At 41.4% G+C, this 24,331-nt stretch overlaps 1 protein-coding gene across 3 annotated transcripts in view; it reads right to left on the bottom strand.

Annotated features, from left to right (window-relative positions):
- Positions 1 to 24,331, bottom strand: part of GLS (glutaminase) — a 1,045,544-nt gene that overhangs the window by 349,268 nt on the left and 671,945 nt on the right. For all 3 annotated transcript variants that reach the window (XM_053698626.1, XM_053698625.1, XM_053698624.1), the window contains exon 11: positions 19,705 to 19,755. In XM_053698626.1, coding sequence (XP_053554601.1) covers positions 19,705 to 19,755 — 51 coding nt within the window. The remainder of the gene's footprint in view (positions 1 to 19,704; positions 19,756 to 24,331) is intronic.

Below are 24,331 nucleotides of genomic sequence, written 5' to 3'. Positions count from 1 at the left end.
TGCCCCTTGGTCTTAGCACCGCTAGAAGGGACCCCAGTACCTTTGTGAAAATTCTTGGAGCAGTGGCTAATCCGAACGGAAGTGCCACAAACTGGTAATGCTTGTCCAGAAAGGCGAACCTTAGGAACCGATGATGTTCCTTGTGGATAGGAATATGTAGATACGCATCCTTTAAATCCACCGTGGTCATGAAGTGACCTTCCTGGATGGAAGGAAGAATTGTTCGAATGGTTTCCATTTTGAACGATGGAACCTTGAGAAACTTGTTTAGGATCTTGAGATCTAAGATTGGTCTGAATGTTCCCTCTTTTTTGGGAACTATGAACAGATTGGAGTAGAACCCCATCCCTTGTTCTCCTAATGGAACAGGATGAATCACTCCCATTTTTAACAGGTCTTCTACACAATGTAAGAATGCCTGTTTTTTTATGTGGTCTGAAGACAATTGAGACCTGTGGAACCTCCCCCTTGGGGGAAGCCCCTTGAATTCCAGAAGATAACCTTGGGAGACTATTTCCAGCGCCCAAGGATCCAGAACATCTCTTGCCCAAGCCTGAGCGAAGAGAGAGAGTCTGCCCCCCACCAGATCCGGTCCCGGATCGGGGGCCAACATCTCATGCTGTCTTGGTAGCAGTGGCAGGTTTCTTGGCCTGCTTACCTTTGTTCCAGCCTTGCATTGGCCTCCAGGCTGGCTTGGCTTGAGAAGTATTACCCTCTTGCTTAGAGGATGTAGTACTCGTGGCTGGTCCGTTTCTGCGAAAGGGACGAAAATTTGGTTTATTTTTAGCCTTGAAAGACCTATCCTGAGGAAGGGCGTGGCCCTTACCCCCAGTGATATCAGAAATAATCTCTTTCAAGTCAGGGCCAAACAGCGTTTTCCCCTTGAAAGGAATGTTAAGCAATTTATTCTTGGAAGACGCATCCGCTGACCAAGATTTTAGCCAAAGCGCTCTGCGCGCCACAATAGCAAACCCAGAATTTTTCGCCGCTAATCTAGCCAATTGCAAAGTGGCGTCTAAGGTGAAAGAGTTAGCCAATTTGAGAGCATGAATTCTGTCCAAAATCTCCTCATAAGAAGAATCTTTATTGAGCGCCTTTTCTAGTTCATCGAACCAGAAACACGCTGCTGTAGTGACAGGAACAATGCATGAAATTGGTTGTAGAAGGTAACCTTGCTGAACAAACATCTTTTTAAACAAACCCTCTAATTTTTTATCCATAGGATCTTTGAAAGCACAACTATCTTCTATGGGTATAGTGGTGCGTTTGTTTAAAGTAGAAACCGCCCCCTCGACCTTGGGGACTGTCTGCCATAAGTCCTTTCTGGGGTCGACCATAGGAAACAATTTCTTGAATATAGGGGGAGGGACGAAAGGTATGCCGGGCCTTTCCCATTCTTTGTTTACAATATCCGCCACCCGCTTGGGTATAGGAAAAGCTTCGGGGGGCCCCGGGACCTCTAGGAACTTGTCCATCTTACATAATTTCTCTGGAATGACCAAATTCTCACAATCATCCAGAGTAGATAACACCTCCTTAAGCAGAGCGCGGAGATGTTCCAATTTAAATTTGAATGTAATTACATCAGGTTCAGCTTGTTGAGAAATTTTCCCTGAATCTGAAATTTCTCCCTCAGACAAAACCTCCCTGGCCCCCTCAGACTGGTGTAGGGGCACTTCAGAACCAATATCATCAGCGTCCTCATGCTCTTCCGTATTTTCTAAAACAGAGCAGTCGCGCTTTCGCTGATAAGTGGGCATTTTGGCTAAAATGTTTTTGATAGAATTATCCATTACAGCCGTTAATTGTTGCATAGTAAGGAGTATTGGCGCACTAGATGTACTAGGGGCCTCCTGTGTGGGCAAGACTGGCGTAGACGAAGGAGGGGATGATGCAGTACCATGCTTACTCCCCTCACTTGAGGAATCATCTTGGGCATCATTTTCTCTAAATTTTGTGTCACATAAATCACATCTATTTAAATGAGAAGGAACCTTGGCTTCCCCACATACAGAACACAGTCTATCTGGTAGTTCAGACATGTTAAACAGGCATAAACTTGATAACAAAGTACAAAAAACGTTTTAAAATAAAACCGTTACTGTCACTTTAAATTTTAAACTGAACACACTTTATTACTGCAAATGTGAAAAAGTATGAAGGAATTGTTCAAAATTCACCAAAATTTCACCACAGTGTCTTAAAGCCTTAAAAGTATTGCACACCAAATTTGAAAGCTTTAACTCTTAAAATAACGGAACCGGAGCCGTTTTTATATTTAACCCCTATACAGTCCCTGGTATCTGCTTTGCTGAGACCCAACCAAGCCCAAAGGGGAATACGATACCAAATGACGCCTTCAGAAAGCCTTTTCTATGTATCAGAGCTCCTCACACATGCATCTGCATGTCATGCTTCCCAAAAACAAGTGCGCAATAGAGGCGCGAAAATGAGGCTCTGCCTATGATTAGGGAAAGCCCCTAGAGAATAAGGTGTCCAATACAGTGCCTGCCGGTTATTTTACATAATTCCCAAGAATAAAATCATTCCTCAAAGCTATGAAGTATTAAAAATGCTTATATATCAATCGTTTTAGCCCAGAAAATGTCTACCAGTCTTAAAAGCCCTTGTGAAGCCCTTTATTCTTATGTAATAAAAATGGCTTACCGGATCCCATAGGGAAAATGACAGCTTCCAGCATTACATCGTCTTGTTAGAAATGTGTCATACCTCAAGCAGCAAAAGTCTGCTCACTGTTTCCCCCAACTGAAGTTAATTCCTCTCAACAGTCCTGTGTGGAAACAGCCATCGATTTTAGTAACGGTTGCTAAAATCATTTTCCTCTTACAAACAGAAATCTTCATCACTTTTCTGTTTCAGAGTAAATAGTACATACCAGCACTATTTTAAAATAACAAACTCTTGATTGAAGAATAAAAACTACAGTTAAACACCAAAAAACTCTAAGCCATCTCCGTGGAGATGTTGCCTGTACAACGGCAAAGAGAATGACTGGGGAAGGCGGAGCCTAGGAGGGATCATGTGACCAGCTTTGCTGGGCTCTTTGCCATTTCCTGTTGGGGAGGAGGATGTCCCACAAGTAAGGATGACGCCGTGGACCGGACACACCTATGTTGGAGAAAAACTGATAATAATCAAATTAAAGAATATAAAATATGAGGCTTAAAATTTGTCTCAAAATTATCGGGGGAACCATCACCCCAAACAGAGATCTAGATGCTTCCACCAGAAATCTCCAACAATCTCGACCATCTAAGTCGATAGTACCAAAAATCCAATGCGATGAAACGTCTTTCTAAGAAGAGTTTCTATAACAACCCAGAGCCCTAAAAAACAGAAAACTATCTGAAACGGAATAGAAAAGTAAAAATAAAATAGGCAAGCACCCAAAAATGATAGCTGACAGGAGTGTGCAAACGACACAAAACCCCCATAGAACTGGGATTCTAAATAAACATGAAAACAAAATGTAAATCAAGACGAAAGGAATAGGATCACCATCCCTCTCCACTCGTCTAGTCAAGATTGTTATCTGATTTAAAGGACTGAGATTCAACTGACGTATCAGTACTGGGAACCTCTAACATCTCCAAAACCTCTCTCAGAAGTAAACACAGGCGTGCCAATCTGAATCTAAATGCTAAGCCCTCCGCAGTCGGAGGAATCAAGTTAGTAGACTTCGACCCTGGAGGTTCTTCCTGTGAAGCCTCAGAGGGAACCGCATCCCCAGAGGACTGATCGGACACAATCTTCGTTTTACATGACGGTCCTTGGTCAGGAGAGCTTGGATTAACCCTTCGCTTGCACAAAGCAGGAAGACGTAACATCACTAAGGCCGAAGAGATGGTCATGCGGAACTGCGTAGTAACCTCTGGTGGAAACAAACCCCTTACAGAGGAAGGAGGAGCAGAACTCAGGAAAACTGCATATGTAGGAACAGAAGAATCTAGGAAATACACCTCACTGGATGAAGATTTCTCAGAGGCAGATGACTTAGTGGTCTCTAACATCTCAACATTGGTTGATGAAAACACCCTATTTGTGGCATACGGAACAAAATTGAGAGGGCTGGGTTACCCAAGCCTCCTCACAGTATACGCAGGTATAAAATTCTGTATCGGAAATATCAGAATCCTACATAACTCGTCTAAATTAAATTATGGAAAGAGAAAAAACAACTTGCACCTTTTACCCCCAATGGCTGGGGCACCCACCACCTCCTATGACCCAGACATGTAGAGAAGATGCTCCTCTCCGCAGACACCCGGTCAGGAATCGGAAGCGGGTGGAAAAAAAAAACGTGACCACTCCCGGTCACATGGTGCTCATGCAGGACTGCCCCTGCTAAAGAAAGGCGCGCCAGCTTAATAAAAAACTGTGCAGCTCTCAAAATAAAAAATAACCTGTACACTCCGTATTAGCCTATGAGCCCAAACGTTCTTGCACATAAGCAGTCAGGAGATATTAACCTTTGATTCAATAAAGATAAAGGAGTCCCACTGAGACCCTGTCTTCTACCGTTAACATGTGTGTAAAAAATTAAACAATCTTACCGGAATCTATGCCGTGGAACAGCGACACGGTCCTTTGACAGATTGTAGCAGCGCTTCTGACATGGACTTGAGTGAAGAAAGCAGGCAGCGAAACTCGTCAACACGGATTGCTTAAAGAGCTGTTAATATGAGTCTGGATGGATTCGTAGAAAGACTCTCTCTGCATCGCCAGACTCTAACTTTCATCAATGCTCTCACTGAGAGGCTGACAAGACTACTTAAAACTCCAGTCCCATCTCGAAGGGTAGATACCCTTCCTAAGGAACTACTCCGAAAACTTCTGACACTTCTCTGCCAACCTCCTGTGACAAAAGGCAAAGAATGACTGGGGGATGAGGGAAGTGGGGGAGGTATTTAAGCCTTTGGCTGGGGTGTCCTTGCCTCCTCCTGGTGGCCAGGTTCTGTATTCCCACAAGTAATGAATGCAGCTGTGGACTCTCCCTGTATTAAGAAGGAAAGTATGATTTTATGTCTGTCAAATTCTGTGATCTGGCATTTTGAATGGAATGATGTGATTGAAAGTTGGTCTTATTAGCAAGCTTCCAATGAATTAAATTCATACCACATGTGTATGTAATGCTCAAGCATGTCTTGCACAAACCTGGTGTAAAATACCTTTTTCACAGCAGTCATTTTGAAATAGTAGGACAAATACAGGTGTAAGCAATTACATTAATTAGGCTTCTATTTAATTTAGGTTTAAGAGATACAGGTTCCTGCAACTTCTCAAGTGTAAGTGGAGGTCACAGTAAATACTTGACACTCTAGCCTATAGAAGCTAAGCTGTTTTTACAGATTTTTTTTTCTAGTTTTTTAATACTGCATACAAATATCCTGTATTTTCTGGTTGTATTCTAATAAAGAGACTGAGAAATGTAATGACCCTATATAATTTACCATTGCTAAAACAACAAATCTAATGGTTGCTTAATTCTTTTGCACATTACTCTATATTTGATTTATATTTATATTTTGGACAGACCAGATGTTATGATCTAGGAAATGTGTAATGGACTCACTTTTTTTTTAATCAAAAGGGATTTTTAAATAAATATTTTTGTGTACATGGAAACTTAGCAAAGAGTTATACCTCTAAATGTACTGGTTACTGAAAAAGTTAAGAACGCTGCTAAACAAATCATTTAAAAGAAATATGTTACACTTCAGATATTCAGCTAGATTACGAGTTGTGCGTTAGGTTAAAAAAGCAGCATTAAGAGGTCCTAACGCTGCTTTTTAACGCTGCTGGTATTACGAGTCTTGCAGGTACAGGTGTACCGCTCACTTTTTTTGCCAGACTTGGAAATACCGCAAATCCACTTACGTCAATTGTGTATCCTCTTTTTTCAATGGGACTTGCATAGTGCCGGTATTACGAGTCTGACAAAAAGTGACCGGTAAACCCTCTTCTGTCAAGGCTGGTAACGCATTCTAAAGTCAGTAGTTAAGAGTTTTACACTACAACGCTGTAGCATAAAACTCTTAACTAAAGTGCTAAAAAGTACACTAACACCAATAAACAACATATTAACCCCTAAACCGAGGCCCTCCCGCATCGCAAACACTAAAACATTTTTATTAACCCCTAATCTGCCAAACCAGTCGCCACTATAATAAATATATTAACCCCTAAACCGCCACACTCCCGCCTAGCAAACATTAGTTAAATATTATTAACCCCTAATATGCTGGCCCTAACATCACCGCCACCTACCTACATTTATTAATCCCTAATCTGCCGCCCCCAACGTCGCCGCCACTATATTAAAGTTATTAACCCCTAAACCTAAGTCTAACCCTAAACCTAACACCCCCTAACTTAAATATAATTAAAAGAAAACAAAATAAATATTCCTATCATTAACTAAATTATTCCTATTTAAAACTAAATACTTACCTGTAAAATAAACCCTAAGATAGCTACAATATAACTAATAGTTACATTGTAGCAAGCTTAGCGTTTATTTTTATTTTACAGGCAAATTTGTATTTATTTTAACTAGGTACAATAGTTATTAAATAGTTATTAACTATTTAATAACTACCTAGTTAAAGTAAATACAAAAGTACCTGTAAAATAAAACCTAACCTAAGTTACAATTACACCTAACACTACACTATAATTAAATTATTTCCATAAATTAAATACAATTAAATTAAATTATCTAAAGTACAAAAAAAACACTAAATTACAGAAAATAATAAGCAAATTACAAGATTTTTAAACTAATTACACCTAATCTAATCCCCCTAACAAAATAAAAAAGCCCCCCAAAATAAAAAAAGCCCTACCCTACACTAAATTACAAATAGCCCTTAAAAGGGCCTTTTGCGGGGCATTGCCCCAAAGTAATCAGCTCTTTTACCTGTAAAACATAATTTATGTAAGAACTTACCTGATAAATTCATTTCTTTCATATTAGCAAGAGTCCATGAGCTAGTGACGTATGGGATATACATTCCTACCAGGAGGGGCAAAGTTTCCCAAACCTTAAAATGCCTATAAATACACCCCTCACCACACCCACAATTCAGTTTAACGAATAGCCAAGAAGTGGGGTGATAAAAAAGGAGCGAAAGCATCAAAAACATAATTTATGCTTACCTGATAAATTTATTTCTCTTGTAGTGTGTTCAGTCCACGGGTCATCCATTACTTATGGGATATATTCTCCTTCCCAACAGGAAGTTGCAAGAGGATCACCCAAGCAGAGCTGCTATATAGCTCCTCCCCTCACGTCATATCCAGTCATTCGACCGAAACAAGACGAGAAATGAGAAACTATAAGGTGCAGTGGTGACTGGAGTTATAATTTTAAAATTTAGAACCTGCCTTAAAAAGACAGGGCGGGCCGTGGACTGAACACACTACAAGAGAAATAAATTTATCAGGTAAGCATAAATTATGTTTTCTCTTGTTAAGTGTGTTCAGTCCACGGGTCATCCATTACTTATGGGATACCCATACCAAAGCTAAGTACACGGATGATGGGAGGGACAAGGCAGGAACATTAAACAGAAGGAACCACTGCCTGTAGAACCTCTCCCAAAACCAGCCTCCGAAGAAGCGAAAGTGTCAAATTTGGAAAAAGTATGAAGTGAAGACCAAGTTGCAGCCTTGCAAATCTGTTCAACAGAGGCCTCATTCTTAAAGGCCCAGGTGGAAGCCACAGCTCTAGTGGAATGAGCTGTAATTCTTTCAGGAGGCTGCTGTCCAGCAGTCTCATAGGCTAAACGTATTATGCTACGAAGCCAAAAAGAGAGAGAGGTAGCCGAAGCCTTTTGACCTCTCCTCTGTCCAGAGAAAACGACAAACAGAGAAGAAGTTTGTCTAAAATCCTTAGTTGCCTGTAAGTAGAACTTCAGAGCACGGACCACGTCTAGATTATGCAAAAGACGTTCCTTCTTTGAAGAAGGATTAGGACATAATGATGGAACAACAATCTCTTGATTGATATTCCTGTTAGAAACAACCTTAGGCAAAAACCCAGGTTTAGTACGCAGTACTACCTTGTCTGAATGAAAGATCAGATAAGGACAATCACAATGTAAGGCAGATAACTCAGACTCTTCGAGCCGAGGAAATAGCCATCAAAAACAAAACTTTCCAAGATAAAAGCTTAATATCAATGGAATGAAGGGGTTCAAACGGAACACCCTGAAGAACTTTAAGAACCAAGTTTAAGCTCCACGGAGGAGCAACAGCTTTAAACACAGGCTTAATTCTAGCCAAAGCCTGACAAAAGGCCTGGACGTCTGGATTCTCTGCCAGACGTTTGTGTAAAAGAATAGACAGAGCTGAAATCTGTCCCTTTAGCGAACTAGCGGATAAACCCTTTTCTAAACCCTCTTGTAGAAAAGCCAATATCCTAGGAATCCTAACCTTACTCCATGAGTAACTCTTGGATTCGCACCAATATAAATATTTACGCCATATCTTATGGTAAATTTTTCTGGTCACAGGTTTCCGAGCCTGTATTAATGTATCAATAACCGAATCCGAAAACCCACGCTTTGATAGAATCAAGCGTTCAATTTCCAGGCAGTCAGCCTCAGAGAAATTAGGTTTGGATGGTTGAAAGGACCCTGAATTAGAAGGTCCTGCCTCAGAGGAAGAGACCATGGTGGACAGGACGACATGTCCACTAGGTCTGCATACCAGGTCCTGCGTGGCCACGCAGGCGCTATCAGAATTACCGATGCCCTCTCCTGTTTGATCCTGGCAATCAGTCGAGGTAGCAACGGAAATGGTGGAAACACATAAGCTATGTTGAAAACCCAAGGGGCTGCTAATGCATCTACCAGCACCGCTCCCGGGTCCCTGGACCTGGATCCGTAACAAGGAAGCTTCGCGTTCTGGCGAGATGCCATGAGATCCAGATCCGGTTTGTCCCAACGACGAATCAGTTGAGCAAATACCTCCGGGTGAAGTTCCCACTCTCCCGGATGAAAAGCCTGGCGACTTAGGAAATCCGCCTCCCAGTTCTCTACGCCCGGGATGTAAATCGCTGACAGGTGGCAAGAGTGAGACTCTGCCCAGCGAATTATCTTCGAGACTTCCAACATCGCTAGGGAACTCCTGGTTCCCCCTTGATGATTGATGTAAGCCACAGTCGTGATATTGTCCGACTGAAATCTGATGAACCTCAGTTTTGCTAACTGAGGCCAAGCTAGAAGAGCATTGAATATTGCTCTTAATTCTAGAATGTTTATTGGAAGGAGTTTCTCCTCGTGAGTCCACGATCCCTGAGCCTTCAGGGAATTCCAGACTGCTCCCCAGCCTAGAAGGCTGGCATCCGTTGTTACAATCGTCCAATCTGGTCTGCGAAAGGTCATTCCTTTGGACAGATGAACCGGTGACAACCACCAGAGAAGAGAATCTCTGGTCTCCTGGTCCAGATTTATCAAAGGGGACAGATCTGAGTAATCCCCGTTCCATTGACTGAGCATGCATAGTTGCAGCGGTCTGAGATGCAGGCGCGCAAATGGCACTATGTCCATTGCCGCGACCATTAAGCCGATTACCTCCATGCACTGAGCTACTGATGGGCTTGGAACGGAATGAAGGACACGGCAAGCATTGAGAATCTTTGATAACCTGGACTCCGTCAGGTAAATCTTCATCTCTACAGAATCTATAAGAGTCCCTAGAAAAGGAACCCTTGTGAGTGGTAACAGAGAACTCTTTTCCACGTTCACTTTCCACCCATGCGACCTCAGAAATGCTAGAACTATCTCTGTATGAGACTTTGCATTCTGAAAACTTGACGCTTGTATCAGAATGTCGTCTAGGTACGGAGCCACCGCTATGTCTCGTGGTCTTAGTACCGCTAGAAGTGATCCCAGAACCTTCGTAAAAATTCTCGGGGCCGTGGCTAACCCGAAGGGAAGAGCCACAAACTGGTAATGCCTGTCTATAAAGGCAAACCTTAGGTACCGATAATGATCTTTGTGAATCGGTATATGAAGGTAAGCATCCTTTAAGTCCACTGTGGTCATATATTGACCCTCTTAGATCATGGGTAGGATGGTTCGAATGGTTTCCATCTTGAACGATGGTACCCTTAGGAATTTGTTTAAGATCTTTAAATCCAAGATTGGTCTGAAGGTTCCCTCTTTTTTGGGAACCACAAATAGATTTGAGTAAAATCCTTGTCCCTGTTCCGATCGCGGAACTGAGTGGATCACTCCCATGATTAAGAGGTCTTGTACACATTGTAGAAATGCCTCTCTCTTTACTAGGTTTGTTGATAACCTCGAAAGATGGAACCTCCCTTGTGGAGGAGAGGTTTTGAAATCCAGAAGGTATCCCTGAGATATAATCTTCAACGTCCAGGGATCCTGCACATCTCTTGCCCAAGCCTGGGCGAAGAGAGAAAGTCTGCCCCCACTAAATCCGTCTCCGGATAGGGGGCCCTGTCTTCATGCTGTCTTAGGGGCGGGAGTAGGCTTTCTGGCCTGCTTGCCCTTGTTCCATGACTGGTTGCCTTTCCAACCCTGTCTGTAACGAGCAGTAGTTCCTTCCTGTTTCGGAGCGGAGGAAGTCGATGCTGCTCCTGCCTTGAAGTTACGAAAGGCACGAAAATTAGACTGTTTGGCCTTTGGTTTGGCCCTGTCCTGAGGAAGGGCGTGGCCCTTACCTCCCGTAATGTCAGCAATAATTTCCTTCAAGCCGGGCCCGAATAAGGTCTGCCCTTTGAAAGGAATGTTAAGTAGCTTAGACTTGGAAGTTACATCCGCTGACCAGGATTTAAGCCAGAGCGAATCCGGAATTTTTAGCCGTAAGTTTGGTTAGATGTACTACGGCATCTGAAACAAACGCATTAGCTTGCTTAAGGGTTCTAACTTTGCTCAAAGCCTCATCCAATGGCTCTGTGCGAATCGCCTCTTCCAGAGACTCAAACCAGAATGCCGCTGCAGCCGTGACAGGCGCAATGCATGCAAGAGGCTGCAATATAAAACCCTGTTTAACAAACATTTTCTTAAGATAACCCTCTAATTTTTTATCCATTGGATCTGAGAAAGCACAGCTATCCTCCACCGGGATAGTGGTACGCTTGGCTAACGTAGAAACTGCTCCCTCCACCTTAGGGACCGTCTGCCATAAGTCTCGTGTGGTGGCGTCTATAGGGAACATTTTTCTAAACATCGGGGGAGGGGAAAAAGGCACACCGGGTCTATCCCACTCCTTACTAATAATTTCTATAAGTCTTTTTGGTATAGGAAAGACGTCAGTACACACCGGTACCGCATAGTATCTATCCAACCTACACAATTTCTCTGGAATTGCCACTGTGTCGCAATCATTCAGAGCCACTAATACCTCCCCTAGTAACACACGGAGGTTCTCAAGCTTAAATTTAAAATTTGAAATTTCTGAATCCGGTCTCCCCGGATCAGAACCGTCACCGACAGAATGAAGCTCACCGTCCTCATGTTCTGCAAATTGTGACGCAGTATGAGACATGGCTCTCGTGTCATCAGCGCGCTCTGTCCTTAACCCAGAGCTATCGCGTTTGCCCCTTAATTCGGGCATATTATATAATACTTCTTTCATAACATTAGCCATATCATGTAAAGTGATTTGTAAGGGCCTAGATGTACTTGGCGTCTCAATCCTACGCATCTCCCGAGCGGGAGACGCAGGTACTGACACGTGAGGAGAGTTAGGCGGCATAACTTCCCCCTCGTTGTCTGGTGATAGTTTCTTTATCGGTACGGATTGACTTTTATTCAAAGCAATATCAATACAATTGGTACATATCGTTCTATTGGGCTCCACATTGGCTTTTGAACATGATGAACAAACAGTTTCCTCTGAATCAGACATGTTTAAACAGACTTAGCAATGAAACTAGCAAGCTTGGAAATCACTTTCAATAAGTTTACAAGCAATATAAAAAACGCTGCAGCGCTTCAAAAAATACAGATATAATTAAACAATTCTTAACAAGAAGTGTATTATTAGCAGAGGATTGCACCCATTAGCAAAAGGATGATTAACCCCTCAATACGCAAAACGGATAAAACGGATATCAATTAAGATTTAACGCTTTTAATCACAGTCAAGCACACTGTCACAGATCTGCTGTGACTGATTACCTCCTTCACAAATGAATTTTGCAGACCCCTGAGTTCTCTAGAGACGTCCTGGATCAAGGAGGAATAAGCAGGAAGACTGTGCTAGAATTTTAACTGCGCAACAAAGCGCCAAAACAAGGTCCCTCCCACTCCTATCACAACAGTGGGAGCCCTGATATAACGGTTTCCATGCAGAAAAATATGTTAGCCATGTGGAAAAAAATCATGCCCAAAGAGATTTATCACCAAAGTACCTCACAAAAACGAATAACATGCCAGTAAACGTTTTATTAAAAAGCAACATTTTCCAATGTCATGCAAAGTTATCACTAAGCCTGCTACCAGTCGCTACCACTGCAGATAAGGCTTAAGTATTATTTCAGTTTTAACAGTATTTTCCCAGTCAAATTCTAGTCCCTAGAAAATAACTTGACTGCGCATACATTTATCAGCCTGATACCAGTTGCCACTACTGCATTTAAGGCTGTACTTACATCATACGGTAACAGCAGTATTTTCTTAGTCAATTCCATTCCCAGAAAATAAAGAACTGCACATACCTCATTTGCGGAGGACCCCGCATACTATTCCCAGTTTCTGAAGTTACCCCACTCCTCAGAATGTCGAGAACAGCCAGTGGATCTTAGTTACGCCTGCTGAGATCATAGAAAAAAACGCAGGCAGTTTCTTCTTCCAAATACTGCCTGAGATAGAAAAACAGCACACTCCGGTGCCATTTAAAATAACAAACTTTTGATTGAAGAATAGATAAGTAAAAACTCCAGCTCCTCTCGCGACCTCCTTCTTTGTTGAGGGTTGCAAGAGAATGACTGGATATGACATGTGAGGGGAGGAGCTATATAGCAGCTCTGCTTGGGTGATCCTCTTGCAACTTCCTGTTGGGAAGGAGAATATATCCCATAAGTAATGGATGACCCGTGGACTGAACACACTTAGCAAGAGAAATAAGGAATTGGAATAATTGTGCTTTATACAAAAAAATCATAACCACCACAAAAAAAGGGTGGGCCTCATGTACTCTTGCTAATATGAAAGAAATAAATTTATCAGGTAAATTCTTACATAAATTATGTTTTATTTCATGTAATTAGCAAGAGTCCATGAGCTAGTGACGTATGGGATAATAAATACCCAAGATGTGGAACTTCCATTGAAGAGTCACTAGAGAGGGGGGGATAAAATAAAGACAGCCAATTCCGCTGAAAAATAATAATCCACAGCCCAAATCAAAAGTTTTAATCTCAATAATGAAAAAAAATGAAATTATAAGATGAAACAGCTGCCTGAAGTACTTTTCTACCAAAAACTGCTTCAGAAGAAGAAAACACATCAAAATGGTAGAATTTAGTAAAAGTATGCAAAGAAGACCAAGTAGCTGCTTTGCAAATCTGATCAACAGAAGCTTCATTCCTAAACGCCCAGGAAGTAGAAACTGACCTAGTAGAATGATCCGTAATTCTTTGAGGCGGGGATTTACCCGACTCTACATAAGCATGATGAATCAAAGACTTTAACCAAGACGCCAAATAAATGGCAGAAGCCTTCTGACCTTTCCTAGAACCAGAAAAGATAACAAATAGACTAGAAGTCTTTCTAAAATCTTTAGTAGCTTCAACATAATATTTCAAAGCTCTTACTACATCCAAAGAATGTAAAGATCTCTCCTTTGAATTCTTAGGATTAGGACACAATGAAGGAACAACAATTTCTCTACTAATGTTGTTAGAATTCACAACCTTAGGTAAAAATTTAAATGAATTCTGCAACACTGCCTTATCCTGATGAAAAATCAGAAAAGGAGATTCACAAGAAAGAGCAGATAATTCAGAAACTATTCTAGCAGAAGAGATGGCCAAAAGGAACAAAACTTTCCAAGAAAGTAATTTAATGTCCAGAGAATGCATAGGTTCAAACGGAGGAGCTTGTAAAGCCCTCAGAACCAAATTAAGACTCCAAAGAGGAGAGATTGACTTAATGACAGGTTTGATGCGAACCAAAGCCTGTACAAAACAATGAATATCAGGAAGATTAGCAATCTTTCTGTGAAAAAGAACAGAGAGAGCAGAGATTTGTCCTTTCAAGGAACTTGCAGACAAACCTTTATCCAAACCATCCTGAAGAAACTGAAAAATTCTAGGAATTCTAAAAGAATGCCAGGAGAATTTATGAGAACACCAAGAAATATAAGTCTTCCAGACTCGATAATAAATCTTCCTAGACACAGATTTACGAGCCTGTAACATAGTATTAATTACTGAGTCAGAGAAACCTCTATGACTAAGAATCAAGCGTTCAATTTCCATACCTTCAAATTTAATGATTTTTAGATCCTGATTGAAAAAAGGGCCTTAAGATAGAAGGTCTGGTCTTAACGGAAGAGTCCACGGTTGGCAACTGGCCATCCGAATGAGATCCGCATACCAAAACCTGTGAGGCCATGCTGGAGCCACCAGCAGTACAAACGAACCTTCCATTAGAATTTTGGAAATCACTTTTGGAAGAAGAACTAGAGGCGGAAAGATATAGGCAGGATGATAATTCCAAGGAAGCGACAACGCATCCAGTGCCTCCGCCTGAGGATCCCTGGATCTGGACAGATACCTGGGAAGTTTCTTGTTTAGATGAGAGGCCATCAGATCTATTTCTGGAAGTCCCCAGATTTGAACAATCTGAAGAAATACCTCTGGGTGAAGGGACCATTCGCCCGGATGAAACGTCTGGCGACTGAGATAATCCGCTTCCCAATTGTCTACACCTGGGATGTGAACCGCAGAGATTAGACAGGAGCTGGATTCCGCCCATACAAGTATCTGAGATACTTCTTTCATAGCCTGAGGACTGTGAGTCCCACCCCCGATGATTGACATATGCCACGGTTGTGACATTGTCTGTCTGAAAACAAATAAACGATTCTCTCTTCAGAAGAGGCCAGAACTGAAGAGCTCTGAAAATCGCACATTATTATTCTATTCCCTAGAAATTACTTCAGAAATAGCATCAGGGACAGGAAAAACTTCAGGAATAACCATAGGAGGTTTAAAAACCGAATTTAAACGCTTATTAGATTTAGTATCAAGAGGACTAGATTCCTCCATCTCTAATGCGATTAAAACTTCTTTAAGTAAAGAGCGAATAAATTCCATTTTAAATAAATATGAAGATTTATCAGTGTCAATATCTGAGACAGAATCCTCTGAACCAGAAAAATCCTCATCAGAAACAGACAAATCAGAATGATGACGGTCATTTAAAATTTCATCTGAAAAATTAGAAGTTTTAAAAGACCTTTTACGTTTACTGGAAGGAGGAATAACAGACATAGCCTTCCTAATAGATTTAGAAACAAATTCTTTTATATTAACAGGAACATCCTGAGTATTAGATGTTGAGGGAACAGCAACAGGTAATGATATATTACTAATGGAAATACTATCTGCATTAGCAAGCTTATCATGACATTCATCACAAACTACAGCTGGAGGAACAGTTACCACAAGTTTACAACAAATGTACTTAACTTTGGTAGAACCAGCATCAGGCAGCGTCTTTCCAGAAGTAGATTCTGATCCAGGGTCAATCTGAGACATCTTGCAATATGTAATAGAAAACACAACATATAAAGAAAAATTATCAAATTCCTTAAATGACAGTTTCAGGAATCGGAAAAAATGCCAATGAACAAGCCTCTAGCAACCAGAAGCAATGAAAAATGAGACTGAAATATTGTGAAAAAAAGGTGGAGACAAGAATGACGCCCACATTTTTTTAGCGCCAAAAAAGACGCCCACATTATTGGCGCATTAAATTTTTTGCCGCCAACAATGACGCCACATCCGGTGACGCCGACATTTTTTTAAGGTAAGAAAAAAATTGATTATTCATATGCATTATCCCAAATAATGAAACTGACTGTCTGAAATAAAGAATATTGATCATCCTGAATCAAGGCAAATATAAGTTTAAAGACATATATTTAGAACTTTATATATAAAGTGCCCAACCATAGCTTAGAGTGTCACAAAAAATAAGACTTACTTACCCCAGGACACTCATCTACATATAGTAGATAGCCAAACCAGTACTGAAACGAGAATCAGTAGAGGTAATGGTACATAAGAGTATATCGTCGATCTGAAAAGGGAGGTAAGAGATGAATCTCTACGACCGATAACAGAGAACCTATGAAATAGATCCCGTAGAAGAAGACCATTGAATTCAAATAGGCAATACTCTCTTCACATCCCTCTGACATTCACTGCACTCTGAGAGGAAACCCGGGCTCCAGCCTGCTGCGAAGCGCATATCAACGTAGAATCTAGCACAAACTTACTTCACCACCTCCACGGGAGGCAAAGTTTGTAAAACTGAATTGTGGGTGTGGTGAGGGGTGTATTTATAGGCATTTTAAGGTTTAGGAAACTTTGCCCCTCCTGGTAGGAATGTATATCCCATACGTCACTAGCTCATGGACTCTTGCTAATTACATGAAAGAAAAAAAAATTACAAATCCCCCCCCAACATTAAAACCCACCACCCACACTACTCTAAAACCCACCCAATACCCCCTTAAAAAAACCTAACACTAACCCCTTGAAGATCACCTTACCGGGAGAAGTCTTCATCTAACCTGGGCCGAAGTCCTCAACGAAGCCGGTTGAAGTCTTCATCCAAGCGGGGCGAAGTGGTCCTCCAGACGGGCAGAAGTCTTCATCCAGACGGCATCTTCTATCTTCATCCATCCGGTGCGGAGCGGGTCCATCTTCAAGACATCCGACGCAGAGCATCCTCTTCTGACGACGGCTAAGACTGAATGAAGGTACCTTTAAATGACGTCATCCAAGATGGCGTCCCTTCAATTCCAATTGGCTGATAGAAGTCTATCAGCCAATCGGAATTAAGGTAGAAAAAATCCTATTGGCTGATGCAATCAGCCAATAGGATTGAATTTCAATCCTATTGGCTGATGCAATCAGTCAATAGGATTAAGTTTGCATTCTATTGGCTGTTCCAATCAGCCAATAGAATGCAAGCTCCATCCTATTGGCTGATTGCATCAGCCAATAGGATTTTTTCTACCTTAATTCCGATTGGCTGATAGAATTCTATCAGCCAACTGGAATTGAAGGGATGCCATCTTGGATGACGTCATTTAAAGGAACCTTCATTCAGTCTTAGTCGTCATCAGAAGAGGATGCTCAGCGTCAGATGTCTTGAAGATGGACCCGCTCCGCGCCGGATGGATGAAGAAAGAAGATGTCATCTGGATGAAGACTTCTGCCCGTCTGGAGGACCACTTAGCCCGGCTTGGATGAAGACTTCTCCCGGCTTTGTTGAGGACTTCGGTCCGGTTGGATGAAGATCTTCAAGGGGTTAGTGTTAGGTTTTTTTAAGGGGGTATTGGGTGGGTTTTAGATTAGGGTTGGTTGTGTGGGTGGTGGGTTTTAATGTTGGGGGCGATTTGTAATTTTTTTTTACAGGTAAAAGAGCTGATTACTTTGGGGCAATGCCCTTCAAAAGGCCCTTTTAAGGGCTATTTGTAATTTAGTGTAGGGCTTTTTTATTTTGGGGGACTTTTTTTATTGTTAGGGGGATTAGATTAGGTGTAATTAGTTTAAAAATCTTGTAATTTGTTTATTATTTTCTGTAATTTAGTATTTTTTTGGTGTACTTTAGAGAATTTAATTTATTGCATTTAATTGTATTTAATTTATGGAAATAATTTAATTATAGTGTAGTGTTAGGTGTAATTAGGTTAGGTTTTATTTTACAGGTACTTTTGTATTTATTTTAACTAGGTAGTTATTAAATAGTTAACCATTAGTTATATTGTAGCTATCTTAGGGTTTATTGTATAGGTAAGTATTTAGTTTTAAATAGGAATAATTTAATTTAGTTAATTATAGTAATTTTATTTTGATTTCTTTTAATTATATTTAAGTTAGGGGGTGTTAGGTTTAGGGTTAGACTTAGGTTTAGGGGTTAATAACTTTAATGTTGGGGCGGCAGATTAGGGGTTAATAAATGTAGGTAGGTGGTGGCGATGTTAAGGCCGGCAGATTAGGGGTTAATAATATTTAACTGTTAGTGCGGCGGTTTAGGGGTTAATGTTTATTATAGTGGCGGCGACAGTGGGGGCAGCAGATTAGGGGTTAATAAACGTAGGTAAGTGGTGGCGGCGGCGACTTTGGGGGCAGCAGATTAGATGTTAATAAATGTACGTAGGTGGCGGCTACATTGGGGGCGGCAGATTAGGGGTTCATAAGTATAATATAGGTGTTGGCAGTGTCCGGAGCGGCAGATTAGGGGTTAATAAGTGTAAGATTAGGGGTGTTTAGACTAGGGGTTCATGTTAGGGTGTTAGGTGTAGACATAAATTTTATTTCCCCTTAGGAATCAATGGGGCTGAGTTAAGGAGTTTTACGCTGCTTTTTGGCAGGTGTTAGACTTTTTTTTCAGCCGGCTCTTGATTCCTATGGGGAAATCGTGCACGAGCACGTTACACCAGCTCACCGCTAACGTAAGCAGCACTGGTATTGGAGTGCGGTAATGAGCAAAATTTTGCTCAACGCTCACTTCTTGTCTGGTTTGTAAAAACCCGTAATACCAGCGCTGTTTGTAAGTGAGCGGTGAGCATAAACTGCTTGTTAGCACCGCACAGACTCTAATGCAAAACTCGTAATCTAGCCGATTGTTTTTTGCCCTGCAGATAAAATAAAAACAAACAGCCAATCAGCATTATCAGTTTTGCTTTTCTATGGTCTTTTAAAGTAAACTTCAATTAATTGATAAAGAAAAATAAAAAAAAGAGTGACTGTGCAAGTGACCCTTACTACAAGCATCAGGATTGGATGCCTAAAGCTCCTCTGCAATGGGATGGCTACTGACGGCATTTTTAATATATATATATATTTTTTTTTTTCATTGTTTGATATTCACAGGCTATTTTCTAGTCAGCATTTACAGATGTGCTGCATCACTTTCAATCTACCTTTGTGCTAGGTCAAACACCACATCCTTTGTGATCTGCACAATTTGGTGCGTTTTATCTTTCTACTACAGTACTACAGTTAATGACTGATATCCTCTGTGGGTGAGCTGTCACACCTGATAAAATCTGCAGCCTGTCCCTACAAGCACATAGGTGTGCTCCAGAGCCTTGTGTGTACCCATTTGGCTTTTTTTCTGTGGCTTTGTGCTTATTTGATGATACTACACATGAGGCGCCCCTTTGTTTTGTCTTTTATATAGTATCTCTGGATCATTGTTGGTGAGGAGGAGGCTGCCATCGCTGGGAAGAAAGATACACTTCTTAATCTGAAATTGAAGTTTCCTTTAATATGCCAAATTGCTGGCAATTCTAATTGTATTTATTTAATTGTATTTATATGCTCATATATCATTGAGGTTATTACTAGCTATTTATTAGCGATCAGCCTTTTGTTGTGTAGATTGCATCACTTTCAAGTGATTCAAAATATTGGTAATAAGTTTTAAGACATAGGTCATTAAGCAAATTCTGTATTCATACCTGAAAATAGAAGTCTAGTGTTGCAACCATATCCGTATGTTCAGGGAAACACTGAAAATTAAACAGTATTAGAAAAAAGTTAAATTATCAAAAAAAAGCAAAAAACCCCAATCTAAATGTAATAGTAAAGCAGTGGGGTGGGGGGCGAAAACATAAGTTACATTCATAATTATTAAACCTAAACTGAAACAAAAATATACTGAACACAACATTTTTATAGTATGCATGCAACAATTAGGTAAAAAAGAACTAGAAGCAAAATTCAATTGCCACACACTTGTGTATGCTAACCTGATAAATTTGTTTCTTTTTAAACAAGATGAGTCCACGGATTTCATCCTTACTTGTGGGATTACACCTCCTTGTCAGCAGGAGGAGGCAAAGAGCACCACAGCAGAGCTGTATATATAGCTCCTCCCTTCCCTCCCACTCCAGTCATTTGACCGAAGTTAGGACGAGAAAGGAAAAGCCAATGTGCAGAGGTGTCTGAAGCTTAACAAAAAAATAATAACCTGTCTCATAGAACAGGGTGGGCCGTGGACTTGTGTCTAAAAAGAAACAAATTTATCAGGTAAGCATAAATTTTCTTTTCTTTTTAAAGACACGATGAGTCCACGGATTTCATCCTTACTTGTGGGATACAAGACCAAAGCTAGAGTACACGGATGAAAAGGGAGGGACAAGACAGGGAATCGAAACGGAAGGCACCACTGCTTGAAGAACCTTTCTCCCAAAAACAGCCTCAGCCAAAGCAAAGCTTTAAAAAATTTTAAATTTAGAAAAAAATTGAAGAGAAAACCAAATTGCTGTCTTGCAAATCAGCTCAACTGAAGCATTATTTTTGAATGCTTATGAGGAAGCAACAGCCCCAGTGGAAAGAGTCGTAACTCTTTCAGGAGGCTGCTGTTCAGCAGTCTCCTATGCAAAACTTATGATACTCTTCATCCAAAAGAAAAAAGGTAGCCAAAGTTTTATGACCCTTACATTCTCTAGAAAAATTTGTCAGTAAAAATTTTAAAGCACGGACTACATCTAAATTGTGCAGAAGACGTTCCTTCTGAGAAGAAGGATTAGGACACAAGGAAGGAACAACAATCTCCTAATTAATGTTCCTGTCTGAAACAACCGTAGGAAGAAAACCAAGTTTAGTACAGAACACCATCTTATCCGAAAGAAAAATAAGGTAAGGTGAAGTATATTGTAATGCCGAAAAGCTCAGACACTCTGAGCAGAAGAAATGGCAACAAGAAATAAAACTTTCCAAGATAACAACTAAATATCTATGGAATGCATAGGGTCAACAGAACCCCTTGAAGAACTTTAAGATTTAAACTCAAACTCCATGGAGGAGCAATTCGTTAACACAGGCCTGACTCTAATCAGCGCCTGACAAAAGGATTGAACATCTGGGACATCTGCCAGACGTTTGTGTAACAAAAAAGATAAAGCAGAGATCTGACCCTTTAGGGAACTCGCTGATAAACCCTTCTCCAAACCTTCTTGGAGAAAAGACAAAATCCTGGGAATCCTAACTCTACACCATGAGTAACCCTGGGATTCACACCAATAAAGATATTTACACCCTATCTTATGGTAAAGCTTCCTAGTTACAGGCTTACATGGCCGAATTAAGGAATCTAAGACCCAATCAGAAAAACCTAGCTTGTATAGGATCAAGTGTCCAATCACCAAGCAGTCAGCTTCAGAGAAACTAGAGTTGGGTGGAAGAAAAGACACTGAATAAGAAGGTCCTTCCGTTGTGTCCAAGGTGGCAGAGATGACATGTCCACCAGATCGGCATACCAAATCCTGCGAGGCCACGCAGAAGCGAGGAGGATCACTGATGCCTTATCCTATTTGATTTGAACAATTACCCGGGAAAGAAGCGCAAGGCTGAAGGACCAAAGAACTGCGAAGGCAGCTATCAGCTCGGACTAGGAGCCCTGGACCTGGACCCGTATCCCAGAAGCCTGGCATTCTGACAAGTTGTCATGAGATCCAACTCCTGCCGACCCCATTTGAAAATCAGGTTGGAGAATACTCCCGGATGGAGTTCCCACTCTCCCGGACGAAAAGTCTGTCTACTCAGAAAATCTGTTTCCCAAGTGTCTACCACTGGGATATGGATCGCTGACAGATAGCAAGAATGAGCCTCTGCCCACTGGATAATCTTGGCCACCTCAGCCATCGTTAAGGAACTCCTCGTTCCTCCCTGATGATTGATGTCTGAAGACTGATGAAACTGGGCCGAAGCCAACTGAGGCCAGAGCAGAAGAACCTTTAAGATCGCTCTCAGTTCCAGGATGTTTACAAAAAGAACAGACTCCGCCTGAGTCCACACTCTGCTAAATCATGTTCCCTGGGATAGATGATCCAGAGACAACCACCATAAAAGAGAGTCCCTTGTCTCCTGATCCAGAGATATTTGAGGACACAAGTCTACATAGTCTCCGTTCCACTGCCTGAGAATGCTTAACTGCATAGATCTGAATTGGAACGAACAAACGGAATTTTAAGGGTCTCAAGGCGCTGCTCAGTTTATCAACCTTGGAAGGATGAAAGGCTGAGTGAACCTCACCGGGGATTGATCCTGCAACCCTTGGACTGTTACAGAGCTCAGCTGCAGTGCCTTAGCATGCTGAGCAATCTGTTCCGCTATTGTCTATTGCCGTCACCATCAGCCCGATCACCTCTATGTACTGAGCCACTGAAGGGCGAGAAGTGGACTGAAGGACTAGACCAGTATCGATAGACCTTGATTTCCTGACCTCAGTTAGAAAATTCTTCATTGATATGGAAATTGTCACGATTCCCAAGAAAGCTACCCTTGCGCTGGGGACTAAGGAACACTTTTCCAAAGTCACCTTCCACCAGTGAGATCACGGGAAGTATAACAGCATGTCCGTGTAAATCTTGCTTGCTGTAAGGATGACACCTGGACTAGGATATCAGCCAGATAGGGCACCACTGCAATGTCCCTAACTGAAGCACCGCCAACAGCGATCCCAGAGCCTCCGTGAGAACTCGGAGCAGTGGCAAGACTGAAAAGAAGAGACACAAACTTGAAGCGTTTGTCCAGAAAGGCAAACCTTAGAACTTGGGACGATCCACATGAACGGCAGATGAAGGTACGTGTCCTTTAAAGCCACTATCGTCTAATTGACCCTCTTGGATCAAGAGAAGAATGGAACGAAGAAATAGGTTCCATCTTGAAAGACAGTACACTAAGAATTTTGTTTAGATTCTTGTGATCTAAAAGGTGGTCTGAAGGTTCCCTACTTGTTTGGGAACCACAACCCGATTGGGATAAAAAACCCAGACCGTGTACCTGCATTGGAACTTGAACAATCAATCCCAGGTCGGAGAGGTCTCCTACGCAGTGTAAGAACACTTCTCCTTTGTCTGATCTGCAGATCATCTAGAAAGCAGAAACCTGCCCCTGGGAGGAAAACACTTGAGCTCTAAATAACTAGTATGTATATAGCGCCTTTCTCCCAGTGGGACTCGAAGCGCGTTTCCAGCTCTCGCTCTCGGAATTAACCAAATTGTCAGCTAAATAATAATAATTGTTATTATTACCCAATTAAATGGTACTCATTTCATTGACCTCGGAAGGGCTGAATTGACCCTGCCTGGATTTGAACCTGTGACCTTAGGATCTCTGAACAGGCTTTTGTAGTCAGGGTATTTTACCAACTGAGCTACCTCACCAACGTAGAAGTGAAGACGGAAAGTCAACCGCCTACAAGACCTGATCCCGGATCAGGGGCATGTCTTTCATGCTGTTTTTGATTCAACAGCAGGTTATGTTCCTTTTTTTTTTTTTATATTAAATTCCGTCAAGCCAGGACCCAACAAGATCTTCTCCTGATAAGGAATCACCAAAAGCTTAGACTTAGAGCATATATCCATAGAACAAGACTCAAACCATAAGACTCTATGCGCTGAGAGCAACTTATGCTCCCAGATTGATAACCTGAAGGGAAGAAATTAGATTAAAGGAAATTAGCCAATTTGAAAGCTTTAATCCTGTCCTGAATTTTATTTGTGGAAAATTCTGACTTAGTAGCAACAGACAAAGCATCAAACCAATATGCCGTTACACTAGTGACGGTAGTCAAGTACACAGCTGGTTGCCATTGTAAGCCCTGTTGTACATTTCACTTGTAATCTCTGACCAACTATCCTCCAAGGGTATAGTAGTTCACTTAGTTAAGCTGAAACTACTCCGTCCCTCAACCGGGAATGTTGGCCCAACTTCCTTAGCGGAGTCGGCTATGGGAAACCTTTTTGTAAATATAGGGAAATGTCTGTACTAGACGTACTATGTTGGAATCGCCCAGGATGGGGAAAAAACTTCCCAAAATATCTTCCTCCTTCAGTAACATGGAGGAACCATTAGGAATAGCAACTACTGAAGTAATTCCTCTAGCAATGTTTTCTTCCTCATGGGAAAAATATATAATGCATCATAACTCTAAGTGGAGTGAAAAAGGAAGCGCAGGGCACTGCATGTGGGCCATAAAATTAGTGGGACACTATAGGAGAAGATTGTGGCATAACTTGACCAATGTCAACAGACTCCTAAAAAGCAATCGCTTTAGAGGGAGTAGGATCTGAATTTTTT

The sequence above is a fragment of the Bombina bombina genome, chromosome 1 (assembly GCF_027579735.1).
Source record: "Bombina bombina isolate aBomBom1 chromosome 1, aBomBom1.pri, whole genome shotgun sequence".
In the NCBI taxonomy this organism is placed as follows: Eukaryota; Metazoa; Chordata; class Amphibia; order Anura; family Bombinatoridae; genus Bombina; species Bombina bombina.
The sequence above is the reverse complement of the archived record's forward strand: the minus strand, read 5'-3'. Positions and strand labels throughout refer to the sequence as shown.